Raw genomic sequence first — 23,951 nt, forward strand, 5'->3', positions numbered from 1 at the left:
CACAGTTATCACAATACAAATGTCCAGTGACAAACCTATAATATAGCAGATTATTAGGGATTCGAGAGTGCAGAAACATCAAATGTAAACACAAATATTTTACGTAGGTTTAAACCAGATCTTATGAGACAGATAAGTCTAATGACTTTGCTGGATTTGAGTGTTTTTGTATCTAAGTACCTTGCATGATGAGCTCTGGATCTGGTCGGTAAGCTGCTGGTAGTGTATCACCTCTGACATTATTTCCTGGAAGGAGTGCTGTTCACTAAGGAACTGCTCCACATCTTCCTCTGCCTCCCTGGACACTAGCGTAGCATATTTATCATACTCGTGGACAAACTCCTTGGGCCTGACACACTCGGACCAGAACACCTCGCGTACCTCCTCCTGCTGGGCTTGAAGGATCTCTGGAAGGATGATGGGCTTCAGGGTGCTTTCAAGCTGGGAAACTGGCTGAGAAGACACAGCAAGAAGTAAACTCAGACATAAAATTAAATGCATTCCTGAGTGATAAAAACAGAGGTTTGTAGCATTTCAGTGATTACCTTGTGTGAATTCAAACAGTTCAACAAACTATCCCTTTGTTTTATACAGTCTTTAACAAAATGGTAACTTGTGTATATATACTACAAACAAATACAAACGTCTTCTTACCCACTCAGGGTGCAGTTGGCTTTCCAAGCGAGGTACCGCGCTGACAGACATAAGCATTAACTCATAGACCTTAAGCAGGACCTCTTCATATATTTCGAGGGCAGGCTCAAACTTGATTTCTTTGTCTTGTAGGATAAGATGCAGAACAAAACCTGGGTGCTCACTGGCTCGATGTGAATGCTTGATTGGTGCAGAGGAAATCAAAACAGAAACCTTGAGTGACCACATGCTTATCGTCCGGGTACAGAATTTCTCATTTTCGAAGCTCTATTGGCCTTATGTGTTTTCCTCCTACCGGGTCTTTCGAAAGAAGACGCGTATAGTCGCTCATTGAGTCTAATGCAAGATTCTGTAGCTGGGAGGTCATCAGTGCACCTGCGCAGTTGAAGAATGATTGAATTTTGGCCATGTTGTTGGAGGAAGGCACCAGTTTGCGTCTGTACCCTTGGTAGTAAATGTTTTGCACTTCAGGAACCCAACTAGAGCAGAAAACAAAATCAGATACTGAACCACAAATATCAAAGTAGAACACCTTCACTACATGTGCACACTGAATCCACACGGGCAATCTGCTCTTCGTACTTAGCAATGCAGTCACAGACAGGTACATTGGTGTTAAGTAATAATGTTGGCTTACTTTTTGAGAAGAATTCCTCTGGCATTTTCAACATGTCGGGTGACAATCTGCTGAAACACGGACAGCTCAATGGACTCCTTTCTGCTGTGGAACTCTTGTACATCTATCAGACGGAGCGTTCTGCAAATAGGTTAACGCAGAGGATAAGAGCATATGGCAAACACGGATCTAACACACCAGTCTTAGCAGCATTATGAAGTGTGTATATGACATATCACAACACCACAAATTTAATAAAAGTCTTTTAGATCTCACCCATTTTTGATTACTTTATATTCTTGAAAAACTGTATAAATACTCAAAGAAACCGGTAAATAATTCTCACAAAAATGATTTTTGTAAAGTGTAACATACACTTTGTACGTGTCATTTGGAAATATGTTTGACATCGTCATAGTATTACACTGGCATGTTAATATACACACAGTTACCATCCAGTATTCAACTGTGCAGTTCATCCTGTTATTGACTGCATTTATTTAGGTATTCTTACACAGTATGACTCCCTGCTTTGATTATCTTCACAATTTATGGGTTTCTTTCTACTGTACTTTTGCAAATTGTGATTTGAACTTAAAATTAAAAGACAATGAAAGTCTGGGACAAAATGTATTCCTTAATCCAGGGGTTCTCAAACTTTTTGGAGCTAGGAGCCCCTTACAAGGGAGAAAACTTCCAAGGACCCCCTCATAATCCTCGCCAATTAAACATATGTTAGCTACCATTCGTGATTCCAGGTGCCATAGGAATTATTTGTATTAAACTTTTCAAGCTAAATAATAACCTTAGCATCACTCGAAGCGGACGTACTGATACTTGTCCATTGTTGCAAGCAAGAAATGCTAAGAGGTGCAGGAGCCGTGTAGCAAGTGCCTCAGGAGTAAAGCGACAGATACAGGAGAGTGACTTCATATCATATGATAAAGATCATATCAGACTTTTTCTTGACCCAGAGCTAATGTAGGAGGGAATACTTGGTTTAAAATGTTTGCTTTATTGGCACAGCAGTCACCACATGTAGTTATATGTACTTTTTTAATCAAACAGCATAACTTAAAGAATTCTTTACAAATTATTTTGCGGACCCCCAAACTATGGCTCGGGGACCCCAGTTTGAGAACCGTTGCCTTAATCAGAAAAAAATATTAAATTATTTTAAGATAAAGTATGAAACTTCAGTCTCTCCCTCATGGTAGAGAGTAATTACACAAACACTGACAACTGGGTAGGATCTAAGCTTGCACTCTACGGCCCCATAATTCCTTTTCTTCTTTCCACAGTCTTTAGGAAACGATACACCAGTCCATGTTTGTATCCACTGCTGATTCCTTCCTTTTTGATAATGTAAATCTTCATGGTTGCTTTGTAGGTTTTTCTAACAGGCTGTAGTCCAAGTTGCTGTAGCCTGTTCTACTTTTGTCACTATGGTTACTACCCTGTTCAGCTCTGGCAAACCAATTACAGCTGGCTGATGTAAAATGCATCAGTACAGGTGCACCAGCACAGGCATGTCACCACAGTCACCAGATTCAAAACATTAATGAATGAAAGTAATCGATATTAAATTTATAAGAGCAAAACATACACCTGATGCGTTTTTTTTTTTTTTTTTTTTGCAATAATGAATTTGTGTCAGGGTCCTAGTGTTCCCTAGTTGTTTTCCCTTCCCTTTTGTGGGCGTATGTTTTGTCTTGTCCCTGTTGTGCGTGTTTGTCTGGAGCTGGGCGGAGCTGGAGTCACCACACCTACACACCATCAGCGTTCCTCATTCAAGACACCTGCCTTCAATCAGCCACTGCCACTCTCCACTGGACATAAGCCCGGTTCAGTTCACCACTCTTTGCCAGATTATCAGCGTACCTCAGTGGTAGTGATATGTACATTGGCCCAGTAGCGTCATCACTTTACTTCGTTCATCCAATTAATCCTGCATTCTGTCCTCAGTTCCTGTATTTGCCTGCCACCTTCCCAGACTCAACCACCAACTCCGCTCCAGCTTCGACTTCAGTTCCTGATCTACATTCCGAATAATATTACAAGACCTTTTTGCAGCTACTTCTTGGTCTGTCCGTCTGCATTGTAGGTCCAGCCTTCTCGTAAACCATGACAATTTGAGGATTAAATAAAAACATGTCAGAGCATACTTACTTGTAAGAGACGTGCCAAAGGCCCATCGTTTGTAGCATAATGGGGTTGATGGAGTGAAGCTTATCGCTCATCCTCTTTCGCGCATGGATAAATGATTTGTTCCATGGCTTTGGCACCATTTCCACCCTGACAGTGAAAAAAAGCAGAAGGGACTGGAAAAGACTTATTTTCTCAAGAGAATACTAAATACATAATTTGTTCTCAGAAGGCTTCCAGTCATTTGTTATTAAGAAGCTGCATACTTGTTACATGATACATTTGCAACATTCTCCATCACATCCAGCTGACTTACTCAAGTCTGTGCGGGGGCCGCTCTTTTACTTTGTCTTTGTCACTTCCCTTTAAATCTCCAAGTGTATATTTCACTGCAATCGCACACAAAAGACGTGACAAGCAAATGATCAGGTCATGATTTTTAGGTGAAGTTATAACAATTGAAATGAAAATACGTATATTTCATTCCATCTTGATTCTGATGTCTATTTTAAAGGTTATATTAATTCATGCATGCTATACTGTATTCATGCTTCTCAAAATTGAATGAGTTATAAGTGTAATTAAATAAATACAGATTGCTGCCTTGACGCTGAGCAAATAGTCCTCCTTGATCTCATTAACCAGCAACTTCTGGGGTACGCTCCGGCTTTTCAGGCGGCAGGGGATCATTTCGTCAATATTCTGCAGGCTAGATTCCTCCAGAGGAGCCACGTTCCCAAGTTCTATCCCTCTCTGGATGTAGTAGTTATAGGTCTGACAAGGGAGAATGTTAACATTATTGTAAATAGTCATTAATACATTTTAAGGAAACATTTTACTGATTGCTTATTATTGGATGTTGGTCCAGGACCTGATTGAGAGAATGCTTTAACTTTTGTGGAGGACAGGATTCAGTGTGTAAGTCTTTTTTTCTTCATACAGCCGTATGATTTTGTTGCAGATTTGCACATTTAAATGCTTAAACCCTATCCACAATATGCACTACTTTTATTGCTTGGGAAAAAAAGCAGCACTTAGCAACTGCAACTGGTGAGACCAACAAAACACAAATAAAAGGTTATCAGGATCAAGTGTCATGAAGGGATTGTGCCAAAGAATGATGCACAACAAAAGACAACCTGTGATATAATATGGAGTGTGCATTATATTTCACCTTTTTACGTTTAGCCTCTCCTGTAGATTTGAGAGAGCCACATGATGGAGAGTCACTGTCCTCCTCCTTTTCCAGCGGGCTAAAAAGAAGAAAAAAAGTGCAAAGCAGAATTACGTATAAATTACATATAAATATTTCGTGGTTAACGCTTATAGACGGAAATGCTAGCAGCCATTCTGTGAGCTCCCAGATGCTAATATTTGCAGCGTAAGTGCTAATCTCTCCTGGATAAAGATCGGCATACTGTGTGTGGGTACATGCTGAATGAACGGCGTGATCTGACAGAGAGTGTCGTCAAAACGACTGGCCAACATCCGAAAATAATAACAGAAGTGCTTCTTGTGGTCCATCTCCCACTACGCCTGACACGTGTGACATATGCTGCAGCGGGAGGCCTATATGAAGACTTCACTGGAGTTCAACTCGAGAACAAGAACAAATTTCTCGCTTCTTACGGAGTATTTAACATACACTGCACAAAGCTTTTTCCTGGACATCCCGATGTGTGTAAATGATGTCTCATGCACCTCTCTTTCACAATTTGAGCCTGATGAATCCTGGGTCATGTCAGCTAGATGGATATTAATATCATTGGTGTCATGTACATTTACATTTGTATTTGTTCCTGTTTGCATGCATGTGTGTGTGTCCTTTTTTTTTAAACGATGTCAAGTAAAAGAAAACTCCACATAAGACTTCTTTTTGAACCGAAGTGCAAGTTACTTCAAGGGTATAGGCTATAACTGCATAGGCTCAATAATACAGATATATATACACTTTATAAAAGTTATTTTTTTAAGTTACTTTTTTCACGTATTTGCATGGAATATGTTTAAATGAGCATCTACAATCTGAGGTTTTATTGTATTTTCCCCACAGATTGTTGGGCAATAAATTATATGTAATAATTGTGTGAAAGTGAAAGACTTTTTTTCTCAGGCAATAACTGAACCACCAAGCCTTTCAGTTTTGAACAACGCGCTGGATAGTTGTTAACCTTTTAAAGACTTCAGACACCTTAGATGTTTTCTCTGCTTGATAGATGTCAATAATTTGACCCTTCTCAAACAGACTAACATCTTTTCCACAACCAAGGGATGGGTCATGACATGGTTATTTAAGAAATGAGAAGCTACTCATTGCATCCGTTGAGGTTAAATAACTTGTTGCCAGTTGAAAGTGTAGTTCAAAATGCAAAGTTGCCACAAAAAAGTATTGATGGTGATTAAATGTGGACATACCAGATAAGTTATCTTAAATGAATATTAAAACCATTTCAACTCACCACGTGGAATTGACCGGAGTTTTACGGAGTTGTGTGAGGACACTGCTGGACGTCCTGGGGACACGTCGTCCTGCCGTCCTGCTCTGGAACCGGTTATGGGTTCCGCCATAACTTTGCCCGGGTCCACTGTCCCTCAACGCGTCTACAGCACATACGGTTAAACCATAATACAAATTACAGCAGTATACCAATGGCAGACCAGATATTCTTATCTAAGTAAAAACAAGACAGACTTCAAACCTTGAGTATTGAACCCCAAACCTGCTTCGAGTCCTTCAGATTTCTGCTTCGGTGGAGGATACAGAGAAAACGACGGTTTTGTTTCCAGCCACGGCTGTTTTCTAGGGACCTGGCCAGAGGTGTATAAGTTAGCTTAGGTATGTTAGCTCCAGTTCAATAGGTCAAACTTAAAGGCAGAAGAAATACACTGTATTATTTTATTTTTTTTCACTCAGCAGTCTACACATTGGAGTTTCTTAGCCAGTTAGTTAAGCGACTGACAACGCCACCAGGTAAATGTTGTCGCGTTGAAACTTTTTTTTCCAAATGAGTTGACGATTTTAGTTATTGCTTCCAGCTTACCTGCGGTGGACTTGGTGGAAATGGTGCTTGGCTGTCTGTAATATTTCTTTTCTTCTTCACAAAACTCATATTGGGGAAAGATAGTCATACGTTAACATGTAGTCCTCAGCGAAAACCCGTTCCGTTGCTAGGGTCGTTGCTAGGTCACCGTTGCGAAGGAGTCAACAGTAGCCTAGGTGGTGGTAATGAAAGGAAGTTCGTCTCTTTCCTAAGAGTCTTCTCTTTTGTCCCGGCTCTCAAAGAAGAATCGACTCTTTGGTCTCCCGAACGGCTCTTTCGGCTCCCGAACGGCTCTTTCGGCTCCCGAACGGCTCTTTATTTATTATCGTTTACAGATGACAACCACGCCTCCATGTGAGTGAAAACAAACCACTAGCGGCAGTGCTTTTCAAACTTTTTTGGTCATTCCCCACTTTGAACAAGACAACAACACCAAATAACACAAAGTTCAAAAGAAAATGAAAATTTAGTTGTGCAACCACTTGCTTCAAAATCAAAAGTCAAAAGTACAGAAAACAATGAAACACTTTAGTCATTTTGTTTTTACCAAACCAACAACTGAGAAGCCCATCTCACAGAGATTAGATGTGGCAAAAAGTAGGGCAGACAGTTCAAGGCGGATTTCCATCGCATGTGGACGCGGCATGGTCGCGGCTCCACAGTAGTGATGTGCAGGTCGATACTGAAATATCGACACTTCTGATACCAGGTGTTCATGCTCTGAAATCGATTCTCAAATCAAAATATCAATACTTTTGATACATCAGTCATTTGAGGTAATGCGGTACCACAGTGAAAATTATTCGACAATAATTATTAAATTATTGCGTTGTGGCAACACAACAAACCTTGTGAAACACCTCAGGTTAATCCACAATATAGAATATGAGGCATTTATGATGAGGTGGACAGAAGAGGAGAGTACAGTGTCAGAATTAAGATGCAAAACTTAGTTTTATAGAAGCTCTTAATAGTTAAACAATTTATTTTAATGGTCTCATTGTTTTAGTAATTTCTTTTTGTGTTTGAAACACCATTTCCACATATTTTGTATGACTGTGTCCTCTGGTTTTTCTGTTGTTGTATTAGCTCGACTGTATAGTCAATGAGGCCGCTAGCTCAATATACTTACAAGTTTAATATAAACATTACTCTTACCTCAATGAATCCGAAATTAATCATGACGCATCATGAAACTGAGCCAACGTTACCCTCTTGTTAAAAAAAAAAGCTTTACTCTAACATAACTCTGTGCTCTATCATTACCTACTGTCATTTCAGTTCAGCACTTTAACTTTTCAACACGAATTTGTTATATTTAACATCATAACTGACAACTCTGATGACTGACATCAGCTAACGTTAGCATCATAATTTAAAATTTTTGCAGCACACATAAACATATCGATTATCAGGGCGTCACAACTTTCAATCTTTGTCCACCCATTCTATGGCCTGAAGCCATACATTTCTTCAGTTTCTGTGCCTCTCTTTTGAGGGGTTCTCAGAGTATCGTTTAAACAATACACAACGCAGCAACTTCTCCTTTGTTTTCACCCATAAGGGGGCGTGGCCTTTTCTGTGACAGGGTTACTGTCTTCTGTAGGCTAATATTTTAGACCAACACAGCACACACCATACATATGGTTTGTGTGTTGATTATCCCTTTAGCATTTAATGTTTTTATGAGAAGCTTAATAATTGCCTCTGTGCTGTTATTAAAAGAAGAAGAATGATTTTGTAACCATGATTTTGTCCAATAAAACTTTAAATATTTCATTTTTAATTATAAAATTAACAAAACACTGCAATCAAATCCACACAAGCAAACACAGAACCAAACTCAGTAAACAAATGTCCTTAGTGCACACTGTCATTGAGAAAAATCAGATGCCTCGGCTTTGATTGGCTGATGCAATTTTTCAGCAAGTTTCAGTGGCCTTCGTTGAAAGTGCAGCAGAGCGAGCCAAACTGATGAGAGAACACTCACACGTAAACTATGTGTATAAACTACACCGTCTCTCTTCTGATTCACTAGCAGGCATCGGCTCTCAGAGCCGACTCTTTTGCGCATGACACATCACTAATTTTGAGCAGTCCACGCTCCTAACTGGCAGACACTGTTAATCACTCACACACTGCTGTTGACAGACTCTATATTCTTAAACTTTTTTTTATTATTTCTTACCTTGTTTTTAATCACTTCTGATCCAGGGGACATGACCTCTGCAGACAGACAGTACAGTAGCTCAGACTGCTGCAAAGGTTGATGCTGGTTCTATGTGTATTGGACGGGACTAACCGAGCCTATACCTTGACTGCCCTTGACCACTTTTACTTGAATGCATTTTTCAGCGTGCATTAAAGCGTGCAGCCCTTCCTCATGTGCAAGACTGTTGCTGTGACAAACGCACTTTAAAAAACTTTATTTCCCCTCATATACGTATATGTACATATTACATAAAAATTGTAAATACAAATATTTACATAAAAATACAATATGATAACATTGGCTCAGATGAAGGCAAAAAACCAGCCAAGAAAAAAAACATCCAAAACACAGACATTGCTTAAAAAACAGAACGATTGTACGATGAAACTTTTTTTTTTTCCCCCCATGGAAAATAAATGCTTAATAATGTTTAGCGTTAAAGTGTTTAAGCGTTAAATATCTGCAAGACAGAACAGAGCCAACTCGATGCTGTATTCAAGGTAATAATGTAGTTTGGAGCATTATCGTCGTCGTGTGTCTCTGATCGGAAGCAGTGGCGTTGTTGAAGCTGCAAACAGAAGTGTTACGGTTCCACCTGCTAGACGGATTTCTTCAGTCCAGGCAGTGTGAGTTCGTACCTTCACAGGAGAGAGGTGTGAAAACATTTGTGTGATTATTATTTGGGTTTGTTGGAACCACCAGAGAAAATAATTAAAATAAACAGATATTTAAGTTATAAGCTAAGCCCTTGATTTAAATGAATTTAAAAGACGGGGAAACAGCTTGTTTGGTTCCACTCAGTTGTGACAAAAAACTGCCAGACTAGTTCTTGACTGTGTGCAGTCACGTGGTGGATTCCTCAACAGTCTAGAAATAAATACAAAACCTCATAATAAGCAACACTCAAAGAAGCTGTACGGGGTACACCGTGTTGCTGGTAAGGCGGTTCTTTCTTTCCTCTTATGTAAATTAGTGATGACTTCAAGAAAATATATACTGTAAACAAAGAACGTATTGATAATTCAATTCATATTTCAGTTTTGTTCTTACAAACAGTAATATATCAAGCTCAACTTTTTGTTCCTCTCAGAGCAAAACTGCTAATAATTACTTAGAGCGACTATGTTGCACAAATCATGGAAAATGAGAGAAAGAAACTGGGCCCCATACCAGTCTGTGACGCCTTTGGCTAGATCCAGCTGTGAAAGATCTAAGACGACCTGTGGACAGAAGCAACACAATTCAGTTGATTATCCAGACTGAGTTAAAAACTACAAAAGAAGACACCCAAGGGGGTTGACATGTTGATTCTGCAACACATGTAGACATAAGCGTAAAACTCATTCTAGTTCAGGGGCCACATACAGCCGAGTTTGATATCAAGGGGGCCGGACCAGTAACACGATAGCATATTAACCTATAAATAATGACAACTCCAAATGTTTCCTTTGTTTTAGTGGAAAGAAGTGCAAGGACATCAAGAATATGTTTAGATTTAGTGAATGACCAGACATTTCTTAAGAAAAAGAAGTGCAGTTTCTGCATAGTTCTATGTCTCAGTGTCGTGTTATGTCCACATCTATTAATAATATTGTGCGGACTCGTGGAATGGCAGCTACTTTTACTGGAAAAAATTGCAGTTAATGTCTTCAATATAATTTTTGCACTTCAATTCATCCAGGGCCTCTTTTGGCCCGCGGGCCGTATGTTTGACACCTGTGACATAAGATTTACAGCACTATATCATAATCAAAGTGAGAACTTGGATTGCATATATCTGCAATTAATGACAGCAAATAAAACATTTTAAGGGAAAATAGCCTTTAAAACAGATGCAACAACAACACACATGTTTTACCATAAATAACATTGCCTACCATGCCAATGTCTTTCCTCTGGCGCATGTGGAACATCCTGTCATTTTTCACTGACACGTCTAACTTTCTAGTTTGTGCTTCCGCAAGTGACACATCAAACTCAAACCTGTGAGAGGGCATAAGAAAAAAAGATAAAACCAAAAGTCAGACATTGACAAAGGTCCCTGTTCAGACCTTGCATTAACATAACGTCCTCAAGTGACCAGCTCTGGGTACACGTGTTCACACCTGGTATTAAAATAGGTCTCACCTCTTCAGATCTGATCTCAGATCTGTTTTCTGTATGTAAATAAACATGGACATTGTTTGGGGCACAACAGAATAAATACTACAACAGAGGCGTCCTCTAATGGATCACTACTGTTGTTTCAGAACCAGGAACAGTGTTTTTTTTTGCGTGTGCATCATGACTTAGGCGCACATGTTAACTGACCTGAAGTTTTTTTTATTTATTTTTTTAAGATTTGCCCAAAACTCACATTACAACTCAGACACCAGAATCTTCCTTATGCACCATTATCTGTGGTAATAAAGGCAAATAAATCACGTCATTATTTAACCACATGCTGATAAGTTATTTAATCACAAACCAAACAGTGTACTCATATAAAAGTACTCATTAAACAGTTTCATTTGTTCATTCTTGATTAGATGTATTTATTATTTAACATCTACGGGGACGGATATATTTGAAAAGGCTCTCATTATTTATGAACTGACATCAATTAAGGGTGTTTTTTTTCATTCAGAGGTGATCATTTATAAAAGTGGTTGTGTGTGTGTGTGTTTATTTTCTGACTTAATGAGGCAAAACTCCTCTAATGGAGCAGTAGGAGCATTTGGATGAGTAGGAGGTCTTTAATGTGACCCAGGATGTGTTCACACTACCAATTGACTGTGGATAAATACCAGGCATCCCCAACGTATGCTGGCTGTGTTCACACCTGTACTTTACGCTGGTCACTTGTGATCAGATTCACAGCATATTGACTTTCAGTATATACAATTCTAATATGAGTTGCGTGGGATAATTCAAGTATGTGTACCTCTCGTTGAAGACAGGGTCGATCGTCCTCCTCTTAGTATGCGTCTTCTTGCGGTGTCTCCAGGTTTGGTCGGGGAGCAAATACAGACGGACATAAGAGTCTGTCCCATTCTCACTGCAGGGGAATATGTTGCTGTGGGGAACAAATGTTGTGTGATAGGGTTATCAAATCATCAGCATCACAATAGAAACCAATTCATGAGATCCTAACTGTTAAAAAAGAAAAAAAAGAGATGCAACTATACTGCATACGGCAGGAGCAAAGTGCCATATTATAGACTATTTCATAGGACGTAAAGATTACTTTTTTTTTCTTCGCCACTCCATGTCTTCTTTCTCTTTCTAGTTCAGTTGGCCAGCCCTGTAAAACTGAAGTGAGGGTAAATGTTTGTGACGTACCTGCAGGAATTAACCAGGACTATGAGTTTGTTCCTCAGGGAAGCATGGCGTACAGTCAGGCTAATCATTCCAAATGAACCCTGGTATTTCCTAATAGCCCTGTGGAGATACAAATTTTAAATGGTACTTTCACACTTAACTCTTAATGAAATCCATCTGGCGCAGTTCATGATATCAGTAGAAAAGTTAGACGCCAGTCAGGGGGTCATGTGGACGCAAACAGATCAAAGCCATAGACTCACTCTGGATAAGAGGCTCCGTCTGAGAGGTCAAAACGAGATGAAGCGATGGAGTTCTCTGACAGCAGACTGTGAGAGTCGAACCGACGCATGTTTGATACGGCAGCAGAGGTCTTCCCGTTTTCAGAAGCCAGGAAGGAGTTACGTCTGCGGCCTAAATAATCCTCATTCGAGCCGTACTGTGTAAAGGTCGCTTGAGTCGGAGAAGAGGCTTTGAAAGCAGGGGTACTGTTGGAAGAGACTGCTGGAGAGGATGCTGCAGCGACAGAGGGACTGGATACAGAGGTGCTCCCTCCTTGGTTGGTCTGTGGTATTTGTTGTTTGGTTTGTGAGGGAGGAGAGGGGGTGGGTGGTCGCTCCTCCGCGACAAGAATCTGCAGATTTAAGGTCATGGCTAATGTCAGGAATGGTCAAATTATCTTGGCATTTTGCCTGAATGACGTAAGTTAAGGTGCACCAGCTGGAAACAGTAGGAAAGTGGAAACCAATGGGGATCAAAGAAAGAAGGGAGTGTGTATGTTCACCCTGAGAGTAGCCTTCAGTTTGATCTGGCTGTTTGCTCCAGAGCGCTCCAGCGAGAAGCGTTGGTCTAGAGTCATGTCAGAGATTCTGACGAGGCGGTCCAGGGGCACGTTCAGAACACCAAGCAGAGTCTTCTTTTCAGGCTCTTTGACCTGGACCACATGAGCAAAGGCAGACAACGACGGGACAGTTAAAACTGGCAATAAATTAACTTCATAGGGAGATCAGTTCAACTGAAGATGTCAATAAGGCATCCAAATGAGATCATTTAGACTGGAAGCCTTCGTCGTGTATGTTTTGGGGCCTGAGCAGTTGATTGATGTCAAGTCAAAACTAAATAAATGTGGGAATGAATGATGAAGTCCCCAATATCTGGTTGTGACAGTGATGATTGATAATTGTCAACTACCGGCATTACCTGACGTGCCATTACGTGAACAGCCGAGTCATTTATTCTGTGTGCACAATTACCTGAACAACGAGCTGCTGTCTTTTGACATCATGCACAAAGAAGGTGAAGCCCTCCTCCCACACCGGATCTTTGGACGCATAGGCAACCTGTGGAAAGAGAAGACCAGGTAACTACTACTATGACCCAACGGTTTTACTGCAAAAAAAAAAAAAAAAGGAAAAATTGTGTTTGGGTGTAGTAAAGCGAGAACAGTACCTTGCTTTTCTTAACCTCGTCATCAATGGATAATTCCACAAGGGAGTTTGGACCGGCGGTTTTCTTTGTGAGCTGAAAATAAATCAGTGAGAGCGGTAAGAAAAGCAGTAAGATTTTTATCTGTGTCAGACATGTACAAACAAAATGTACAAACATTTACAGTAATTCTAGTAGTAGTAGTAGTGGTAGTAGTAGTAGTAGTAGTATATTGGTGATGTAACTTTAACCTGGGGCGCAACAGGCAAGGCCCATGATGACTGACAAACTAAACTACAGCAGTAGCGATGTGCTACGTTTTCAATGACAGCGTGAGAGGCACAACTCTGCATGCTCAATGACATTGTTGTGCCGCAAAGCCACATGTTGAGTGTATGAATCTTTAAAGTAGATTCTCAATTCAAAATTGAAAGAATAAAAAGAATGAGGAAGAGAAAAAGGTGATGATGAGTAAAGCAGATAATAGTGATTAATGCGAAATAGCTAACTCGATGCTGCTAGTCTAGCCTTGACTGTAGGGGAGAGAGATTTGAGTAAATTCACCACATTTATTTCAGCTGTTCTTTCTTTGACGGCTTTACGTTGCTGAATCATTGTTACAAGAGTACACTTGATGTTGGCTAGGGTTTTACCTGTCGTTTTATAGGAAACCAGGGGTGGACAATAATTCTTTTCTGTAATGTTGGCTATCTGTTAACAGGAAATTCCTGCCTGTCCATATGCCACAGCTCTGCCATTAAAACAATGCGTGACTAATACAGTAGGCAACAAACTAATGTTGGGAGTTTGTCAGTCTGAAAGCAGGCTGTTCTAAGTTGGGAACGTTCTGCATTTCACTCTCTAATGCTTTGCAGACACACCATCTGGGGCACATAAAACAAAGAAACCTTTACGCAAGAGCAGAATGGGAATGCTACTGGTGACTAGACTTTATTTTTTAATCTTCCTGGCACATAAACGCATGACAATTAGGAAATTCATCGTTTTCCTCGCTTTTCGCCACTGTAATTTCACACAGTGGCCACTGGATGGCAATCAGAGGCAAAGTTCAGTTTATGACACCTTGCACTGAACTCGGTTAACAGGTTTAGTTGAACTGCAACAAATGACAGTTTGCCTATTATTGCTTTAACTACCACATGGACGGGGCTTCTTCCAAAGACACTCCAGTGAGATCCTTAAACCTGACTGCATTTGCCGTTACGACAACCTTAGAAACATCAGCCTATACTTGCTTTAAACACGTCTAAAGATCTACTGTTTTTATTACCTCAACAAAGTCCTCACTGCACTAATGTTTAGCTAGCAAACAACTCTTCTCGTCTCCTCTTTTCTTTACGCTGGGAAAGCCAAACCCGAAACTGCCGTAGGTTAAGGGGGAAATGTAGCACCATGAATCCCAGCTGGTAATAACACACCCACAGAGAATGAAAGGCACGCACCGGACAAACGGGAAATACCAGCTATGCCCAGGGTTAAAGACACCTGGAACACCAACAGAAAGCAAGACAGCCGAACTGAAACGCTGTCAGCTGTGAGGCATTGCAAGGAGAGGGAAGCTGCAACATATTTTCTCTGCTCTCCAGAAAATCTCTCTTTCTCGCATAATATTCAACTAATCATTTGAAGTAAAATATATAGCACACATGTGCTTTTTTTTCTTTTTCACTCTTGTCCACCTCCGGCCTCCTCTGTTTCCGATAATTTGCTGAATCTGAGATTTCTATTTCATAAAGTCAGTTTTGATAGAGGGATAATGCAGGATCTTCTTCAAACCTTTTACTTGTTGAGTTAATAATGTATTTTAGTGAACTTCAACTGTTACTGAAGTTACTGAAATTACAAGCCTCAGCATTATCGTCGTCCTCATCCATTCACAGCTTCCTCTATCCGTCTCCATTTAAATGCCGTCACAGTCTCGGAGTTATACTACGTTCCCCTCTGCTGCTGTCAGGTGTCATTCCAGGTGAAGTGCTGTGACCTTATTTCACCCCACCCCACCCACCTCCAGTCTTTTCATTCAGAGCACTCTCCTCGTCTCACCGTCCCCACCAGCCTACACTAAGCATGGCCTTTACTTCTGACGATTCTGTCCAATCACCAGAGACTATCTATACCGTGCCCATTATCGAATAAAACCTTTATGGTTCACTCAGAAGGAAGTCTGTCCTGGAATGTTAACACGCCTGTGAAAGTACGGGGCCCTCTTAAAACACACGGGCAAACTCATAAAAGTCCGATGGAAGAATAAAAAAAAGGGTTGAAGAGCTCTCGCCTCACCCGCGTTCCCTTTGCGTGCTTCCCATGTTTCTGGTGCTCTGCCATCTCACTGTGGTCTTTCTAGAGACAAGGTCAAAAATACAGCTCTGCATCATCCGCTCGCAGCAACAACGACATCATCAGCATCACTCTGTTTTAAAGTCCACTTACTGGTAGGTTCGAGGCGTTGTCCAGATAAACTGCAAGCATAGCGCAAGCGTGGCCGCCGGTCGACTGGAAGAGAGGAAGGGGGCAACACATGAGCTACACACGCACACACAAACGCACACACTTATTTTTTTTGTTGCTCTAATCTTTTTAGCAGTTGATTGATAGCCCAACACTTGTCGGGGTCAGGTTAAAGTTACTCAATTCCACCACGTACTCTGTGCGTACGACATCAGCCATTCAGGAAGTTGCATAGCAACATTTCGCACTCCAATCGCTCCAGCATAAGATGAAGACAAAACAAAATCCTCACAGAAGAGAATAAAAGTGTTCTGATCCAAACACCGGGGCTACCGTACCTCCTTCATCAGTCTGATGTCAGTCTGCAGGGAAAACCACTGGAGCTTGAGGTGAATTTCACCGTGATTAACCCCCTCCAGAGGAAACCACTACGAGAGCAGGAGAGTCATTTATCAACGGGACATTCACTCAAAAGGTTTATTCTAAACAGAAAGTGCCAACAAATGTATATCTAATAAGGAATGCCCTATACTGCCAGCCTTCATTTGATTCCAGAGGCACAGCAGTAGTGTTATTATGTGTGCTTACCAGTTTACTCAGTGGAATATTATAAAAACAAGCTCACCTTATCCATTGATTTCTCACTCTTCACTACTCCAAAATCCAGGTTATACCTAAAGCAGAAAGCCAGTGTAAAAAAAAAAGATTTTCAGATTATGACAACTGTATTAATACACATTTGCTATTTCCGAATTGGGACATGCATAGTGCATCAATAAATGTAAAATATGTCAAATAATGAGAAATAAAAGACGAGGTCAAAGATGGCTTGTGAAGCCTAGGGAGCACAACGCATGTATGTGACTCAAACATTATGTCTTACCTTCCCAGGAAGTCGTCTTTATCTGTGTCCTCGTCATATACCTCCAGCTCCAGCTCTTGTCCTGGGGCCTCGTGGATCACAAACTGCACACAGAGCGGGACTAAGTGGTCAGTTACTGCAAACACACAGTTTAGCAAACCAAATATCTGAAAGAGCAATTAGTGACATCACTATTGAAATAGCTGACACTGATTTGAGTAGATCCTCAACTGAATGTGGAACACAAAAGGAATGTGTGATAGGGTTTTTGCATAGCATGATTGGCACGGTATTGCAGGGCAAGAAAAACAAGCTTGAGAGGTTTTCGCACATACGGTGCGGCCCTGAACTTTTCCTAGATAACCCAATTCAAAAAAATTAGATTACATCAAGCTAAAAATTATACACAATGCTTTCTTTGACAGGTGGATACGATCACAGGTCGCTAGCTGTGTGTCTAGCTGTCACCTCCAGCTCCAGTCATACTCCACCTCTTTGGCCCACTATTCATGAATGTTATGGGTGACGCCACGCAGGCTGCGTCCATCTTTATGATCCTTTATACTGCTAGCATCCGCGTACAGAATCAGTGTAATGATCAACTGACGCAGTGTGTGAATAGAGCATTTATACTGCTATTATCTGAATCAAAATATGTACAGCTATCGTGTGTTTTCGTGACTCTACCTCGTACGCTTCGTTCCATTTTGGGTTCAAATTCTCTTTGATGGTCTTGCTTTTGAAATTGCAGTTGCCGACTCGGAGTGTCACATAGGGGTCCGATTTGCCTTTCACCAAACCCATCATGTATGTATCCTTAGCCAACAGGTTCCTGGCCTCCAGCACATTGACCCTCACCACACCCTGGAGGGCAAAGGAGACACGTTATACAGTCTTTAAAAAAAAAAAAGATACACACTGTCTATACCTTCATTAAAAATTGTAATAAACTGAAACTGAAGCCCAAAAGTAGTCACTGGTGCATACACGAGGAAGCGGGAACCTCATCTGATCCACTTTGACCTGGTCTATGAGGGGGATACACATGCGGTTGGGTAACACCATGAGAGAGGCGATGATGTCCATGATGGTTCCCTCAGACAGCGAACTGGGAGGGGACACATGAGATGAAAGAGGACTGCAACCAGACAACTTAACACGGAAAGACTGATGACTGTGCTGTAGAAACTGACCTAAATCCAGGGCTATCCAAAAGGTTGGTGGCGCCAGTCCAGTTGATTTCTAGCGTCTGTGGAAAAGAGATTTTAAGTTTAAGACGAGAGCTTTTCACAATAAGATACCGAAGAAATATTTGAGCACTCACGGGGCGGCGAATGAAAAACAGAGTGACTCCTCCCACCAGCGGTGACTGACCAATAAGAGGCTCTAAAATGACTCTCAGTGTCCCCTTGAACTGCAAGATTGAGGGACATTTTTTCAGTAAACATGGAGTCATTGAGAGAGTACACATCGAAATGAGAAAAATGCTCACTTTAAGCCCTTTGATCCCAGCTGTGATTGCCGGATTGACGTCGGCGTCAATGTCCACGTCACTGTTGTAACTGCAAAGTAAACAGCGTTGGTTAGACGCACAGCACATTACCTCACCCATGTCACTAGACAAACGACCACAATTTAAAGTTGACATTGACATGAGACCAAAACACATCCTACGCCTACTGACAAATCTGAACTGAGAGAAATGTGTGTGACCAACCATATGTTCATGTCCAGAATCACCTCCTTATGGTCCACTTCATGGGTGAGTGCTCTCATTCCAGTGATCCTGAGAGGCTGAAATAAGGGAGACATTTGAAGGAACCTTGTCAACAGTCCTGTATTTATCATAGGAACTCACTTCACTGCAAACGACCGGGATAGCATCTTATCTGACTATCCTGAAATCTCACTGCTATGCTTTGTGTTTCAAAAATCAAAGGGCAGTGTTCCAGGTACTCGTAGCTTGTTCCTTATATGTGTTAATTTTGCACATTTTGCTATTTGCACTTCTGGTTAGATGCCAGACTTCATTTCATTGCCTATTGCACCCTTGGGGATAAATAAATGTACTATATGCAGTGTTGTGCAATTCCTCTAATGGCCACTTGAGGCTAACGAGTGAGTCAAGCCCATAGAGCATATAAATATGGACGTGTCCCCACTTCCTTGCTTTAGCCAAACTGAAGATATCTTCCCGGGTATATGGGCAGTGCCATCTTGTGACTTTGGAAGCAGAGTCTGATCAGTACGGTCCAAGAGTGGAGCCACGCGGAGCCGAGATGCCGATGACCCGACCACACTTCCTCCAGACTTAATTATTCCTATGCTCTGCTCTACTTCCACCAGTTAAATGACTAACTAAAACTAAATATTTGAACATGTATCACCATTATATTAACTACTTAAAATAACCGAAAAAAATTGGTGTGTACTTTAGTGTTTTAGTTTGGCCCGAATCCCATCCACTAATATTGGGGAGGTGGCGCTTATGACCTATACTGCAGCCAGTCACCAGGGGGAGCTCTACTTGCTTTGGCTCAGTAGTCGGGCCTTAAGGTTCCCCAGGACATGACCAACTTTACAACCGACTTAAACATGTTAATAACCTGGCACTAAAACATTTTTTTTTTTATCCAAATGACTCTGTGAACACTCGATTTGGATTTTATTGTATTTCAAGACATTCAGGCTTTCTCAACAAACGCCTTAATCACTGTTAACTATTAGTCCTTTAAACTTTTGTCAAATTTTGTCACCAATATCTTTTACAACAGAGGCGATAGCAGACTCCAAACAGCAATGGTTCTCCGACGGCAGCCATGTAGTGGTAAACAAATTAGACTCCACGGAGCTCAGACGAAGAGTGTGACTACGTCGTGTTTATGCGCAGCAAGTCATAAACACAAAAGTATTTGACTGATATTTCATGAGGACTTCCACCTCAAACAGAGAAACAACTTTGAATGGAGTGATGCGGCACAAATAGACAGGAATGAAACTCACTACATGTCCGAAGTGGACCTTGGTGAAAGTGAACATTTTGAGCGCACCGCTGGACTGCCTGACGGCCTCCTGGATGTTATTTCTAAGTAGCTTCTCCATGTACATCCCAAAGAAAGGCCACGCCTGCTCCAGAACCTGTACACAAGACAAAACACAGCCTGAGGAAAACGCCTTGATTCAACACCTTGATCAAACAGCAAATGTAACAACACTAAACGCCTACAGATGTATGGAACTATTTGTAGAGCTTTTTTTTTTCTTTTCTTTTCTTTTCTTTTCTTTTCTTTTCTTTTCTTTTCTTTTCTTTTAGTAATGACATCATGACAACACAGCTTGCAGTACACAGTTTGCGTACTTCTGCCAGTTTATCATTTAGTGGCATTAATACTTTATCCACATGCTCTGCATTATAAATCTATGCATTTCATTCAAATGTAAACCATGCCAACTTTGCAGACTGAGAACTGCCCACTCCATAAAAAGTAATAAACCACAAATTTATAAAGGTGCAAGATAACTTTTAATGTAATACATTACCTTATTAACCCAGTGGACTTTCTCAACCTCTGTAAATTGCACCTTTGGAAAATAAAGAAACCTGAAGTTACAAACAGATCTGTAACCCAACATGTATCAGTATTCTCCACATGGCACAGTGGCATGCACATACTGTAGTTTGTGGTGGCATTTTTAAGTCTTAAATCTTTCATGCAAATTACGAGTAAAATTAGTGGACACGAAATCAGTAAAATTACCCCCAAGCATTACCCCTTCCTGATATTGACGTCATTCCTTATTCAAAAGAATTGACACAACGCAGGCACAGTAGTATTTTCTTGATGGCTTACCAAAGCTTCTTTGCGGCATCAAAACTGTGGACTGTAGCAGAAGTTAGGGATCACGTTCTAAAGAACACCATCTGATGGATCCACAACACATTAAACTACAGCACCATGCCATCCTCTAATGTCTTATCTAATTTCTTCTCTATCACTAGTCATGCAATTCTGTGCTCCCTATGTTTGCTTTCGTCAGATGTATGGCTCTATGACAGATGTATGTTTATCCCGTTTCTCCTGCTGTTCTCTTCTCTCCCTTTTCTGTCTCAACCTGGCCGACCTTCGGCAGATGCGTCCCTCCATATGAGCTGGGTTCTCCTCGAGGTTTACTCCCCGTTAAATGGGAAAGCTTCAGGCTTGCTCTGAAGGGTTTCAGGCCAGATTTTGTAAAGTCTCTTGAAACAACTTGTGTTATTATCGACACTACATAAATAAAACTGAATTAAACTCCTGCAGGACGCTGAAGGGGGAAAACAGACATAAAAATGGGGTCTGAAAAGATCCACGGATACAGCTCCTTGCATGCTTCAAAACCTGTTTTTGCTTTTACGTATGCCATCGCCACCTCTTTCTTTATCTCGTGCAGACGCAAAGAAAAACGTGTAAGGAAAATCTGATCTGATGGCACACCAGTTGCACATATTAGCCTGCATTCCTCTGCCACTGGAAGAACTTCTCTTATTGTCTCTCCCAGTTCTCATGAGTCACTGTTTTGAGCGGGTGTGGTGTAATCAAATGAGGAGAGGCGAAACCTCCTGCAAAATAACAGCACATTTGGTTGGCTCAGCCCACCTCCGAGGACGGGAGGATTAAGTCCCAGTCTGTCCTGTCATGCAAATAGAGGGGGGCGTTGTCATGGCAACGGGGTGACAAGATATCAACAGTTTAAAAGCTAGTTTTACGCAACTTTGCTGCGATCCAGGCAGTACACACACACACACACACACACACACACACACACACACACACACACACACACTAGTAAAGAGGCTCAGATTCAGTCTCTGGTTGAACCACCATACATACCCAGGATGCCATCTGTAAGGCACTTTTCAGCTCCGTGTCGATCACGTTCTTTTCGTTGTCCACAAAGTCTATGGCCGATCCGATCCGCGCGTCTTTCCACTGGCGATTTTTCTTCCACCAAGTGAACATCATCATGCACAGCAGCACCCAGCTGACACTAAAGCCCAGGTACCCCGTCAGATACACGGGGTAGAAGAAGGCCATAGCTCGCCCCAAATAAATCAAGAACTCCATCAATATGCGATTGACAGAGGAGGGGCTCAGCGTCGGCGGACTCTCCCCGCCTCCGGCCAACGGTGCCGGGGCGCTCGGACCCATCTGACCGGCGGATGCCATCGGGTCGGACTCTGGCTGAGAACCCGGTTTCAGAGGTGCGGTAAACCAGTTAACCCTCGGCGCCTGTACAGCTTTTCGTCGGGCTTAAGTCTTCTTTTCTAAAATGAAACACCAGCGGACGCCTGACTACCTCCCTCCCTAAAATCGTCACGCTCCCAAAAACTTCCGTGTTCGAACCAGCCAGGTAGGCACACCTGCGCTCGTGGGTGTGGAATGCGCGCAGCAAAACGCGAATTCCACCCTAAAAATAAACACGTGGGGAGAAATAACCATATTATTGGACCACAGTATACGCGTTGCTTTTGCTGTTTATTATTTGCACATGATGTAAGCTGTATTTATTTATTTATTTGTTTTCATGTCGCGTTTTGCTGTGGTGAAGCTCCTCGAGTTTCTTGGGGTTCAAATTTGAGATAAAGTAGTCCGCGGTACGTCTCTACACTGCTGTAGTGTGTCCAGCAGATGGCGCCAGAAGGCAGCGGCTCATTTTAATCGAATCGTTTTAGCAGCCTACAAATCTGATGTTGGGAGTCTGGAAACTACAATACCCAGCGATTTGAATCCAGTGACACAGCAACTATATAAAAATATGAGTATAAAGATGTAATTATGCCTTTTTACAGTGCAACTAGCAATAAATGACTTGAATATAACAATAGATTTAGATTACAGTTCTTTTGGATTCAGATTGATACTGACACTGTGGAATAAATATAGTTTCTGCTCTCTATGCCCTCACTAAATATTACGTCTTTGGTTGATTGAGGAGAAAATTGGATTTTGTGGAAAAGTTTTATCCACATCAGAAAGACAGAATGCTGTCAAACTTTTTTTTCCAAAAGTTCTTCCTTTCGTTGCACAGAATTCACTATAGCCTTGTTTAGTAGTTTCAGTGTTAGTTGAAACGAGAGCCAACAAACTGCTTTATTTTTACTACTATATTAGACCCATTGTCTTTCATCCAGTCTAAACAGTTGAAATGAGATTTCCAAGCATCTCCAACCTTTGCACAGCAGCTGAGGATGTTCATGACTTATATGAAACTTATAATCTTATAATCAGTGTGAAAGCAGCAGCACAGACCAGGACACCACATGAGATCGGGTAGATGTCACCTTGTCGGCAGCACAACAGCGTGTTTAAATTGTATTTTTGATCCTGATTTAATGGTTGTGAAATACCTAGCACTTGAACAAATAGAAGAATCACCACTTTTTTGTTGCCTTCTCAAAATAACGAGAAACCCTCTAAAACTAATGAGTGACTTTCTAAACCTTTCTCACAGTAATGAGAAAACTTCTAAAAGTAATGAGAAACTTTCTAAAATGATGAAGAGCTTTCTCAAAATAATGAGAAAACTTCTAAAAGTAATGAGAAATGTCTGCAACAAGATGCTGCAGATGTTCTATCAGTCTGTTGTGGCGAGCACCATCTTCTTTGCTGTGGTGTCCTGGGGTGCAGGCATCAAGGCAAAGGACGCCAACAGACTGAACAGACTCATCAGAAAGGCAGAGTCTGTTGTTGGCTCTAAACTGGTCACCCTGGAGGAGGTGGTGGAGGACAGGATGCTGGCAAAGCTGCTGGCAATCATGGACAATCCCTCTCACCCCTCCACAAAACAACTAAAGACGAGCTAAAGAGCAGCTTCAGCAACAGACTCATTCAAGCCCGCTGCTCCCGAGCAATACGGGAAATCGTTCCTCCCAACCGCAATAAGATTTTACAACTCACCTCTGTCAGAGCCACCATCACAGAACTGCACTAAATCTACCTGTCACCTTTGCACTGTGTACCCTGTACAACACATTTACTTCATATCATATCTGATCTGTGTTAATATTAACCGTTTTGATTTTATATATCATATTTACGCAATATTCTGTCTTTTTGCACATTCTATTTACATATTCTTATACTCACAGTATATTATCTATTGTATGTATATCTTGTATAGTCAAGTACTTATATGCATATATTATACCTATGCTATATATTATGTCATATCTTGTGTATGCTCATCATC

At 41.2% G+C, this 23,951-nt stretch overlaps 2 protein-coding genes across 3 annotated transcripts in view; both read right to left on the reverse strand.

Annotated features, from left to right (window-relative positions):
- The window catches only part of dnah7 (dynein, axonemal, heavy chain 7), a 61,050-nt gene extending 54,451 nt beyond the window's left edge, over nt 1-6,599 (reverse strand). The window contains exons 1-11 of one of the 2 annotated variants that reach the window (XM_047600372.1): nt 6,457-6,599; nt 6,136-6,223; nt 5,875-6,016; nt 4,590-4,668; nt 4,009-4,189; nt 3,732-3,804; nt 3,440-3,565; nt 1,292-1,411; nt 950-1,133; nt 655-834; nt 181-453 (exon numbers count right to left, since the gene is read on the reverse strand). In XM_047600372.1, the coding sequence (XP_047456328.1) occupies nt 181-453; nt 655-834; nt 950-1,133; nt 1,292-1,411; nt 3,440-3,565; nt 3,732-3,804; nt 4,009-4,189; nt 4,590-4,668; nt 5,875-6,016; nt 6,136-6,223; nt 6,457-6,525 (1,515 nt within the window). In that variant the 5' untranslated portion in view covers nt 6,526-6,599. Of the gene's footprint in view, nt 1-180; nt 454-654; nt 835-949; nt 1,134-1,291; nt 1,412-3,439; nt 3,566-3,731; nt 3,805-4,008; nt 4,190-4,589; nt 4,669-5,874; nt 6,017-6,114; nt 6,224-6,456 lie in introns of both variants that reach the window. The other variant, XM_047600371.1, reaches the window with a different exon arrangement.
- Nucleotides 6,600-8,866: 2,267 nt separating this feature from the next.
- Nucleotides 8,867-22,343, reverse strand: esyt3 (extended synaptotagmin-like protein 3). The gene is made up of 23 exons (XM_047602044.1): nt 21,593-22,343; nt 20,265-20,306; nt 19,728-19,862; nt 18,442-18,518; nt 18,217-18,286; nt 18,049-18,138; nt 17,918-17,973; nt 17,712-17,832; nt 17,412-17,588; nt 16,746-16,828; nt 16,488-16,536; nt 16,201-16,290; nt 15,845-15,907; nt 15,695-15,754; nt 13,418-13,489; nt 13,222-13,308; nt 12,753-12,902; nt 12,232-12,602; nt 11,990-12,088; nt 11,592-11,723; nt 10,546-10,651; nt 9,839-9,888; nt 8,867-9,306 (listed from the first exon to the last, which is right to left on the reverse strand). Exons 1-23 carry the CDS (start codon nt 21,926-21,928, stop codon nt 9,267-9,269), a joined length of 2,556 nt encoding a protein of 851 aa, XP_047458000.1. The 5' UTR covers nt 21,929-22,343; the 3' UTR covers nt 8,867-9,266.
- Between the last annotated feature and the right edge of the window lie 1,608 nt (nt 22,344-23,951).

The sequence above is a fragment of the Mugil cephalus genome, chromosome 12 (genome assembly GCF_022458985.1).
Source record: "Mugil cephalus isolate CIBA_MC_2020 chromosome 12, CIBA_Mcephalus_1.1, whole genome shotgun sequence".
Classification (NCBI taxonomy): Eukaryota; Metazoa; Chordata; class Actinopteri; order Mugiliformes; family Mugilidae; genus Mugil; species Mugil cephalus.

Excerpts from the sequence above, each read along its gene's own strand:
- esyt3 (XM_047602044.1), bottom strand. The coding sequence starts at position 21,928 with ATGGCATCCGCCGGTCAGATGGGTCCGAGCGCCCCGGCACCGTTGGCC. Across the intron at positions 18,139-18,216 it reads CTGGGATCAAAGGGCTTAAA|TTCAAGGGGACACTGAGAGT; the intron begins GTGAGCATTTTT and ends TCAATCTTGCAG. Across the intron at positions 17,589-17,711 it reads TGAGGTTCCCGCTTCCTCGT|GGTGTGGTGAGGGTCAATGT; the intron begins GTATGCACCAGT and ends TTTGCCCTCCAG.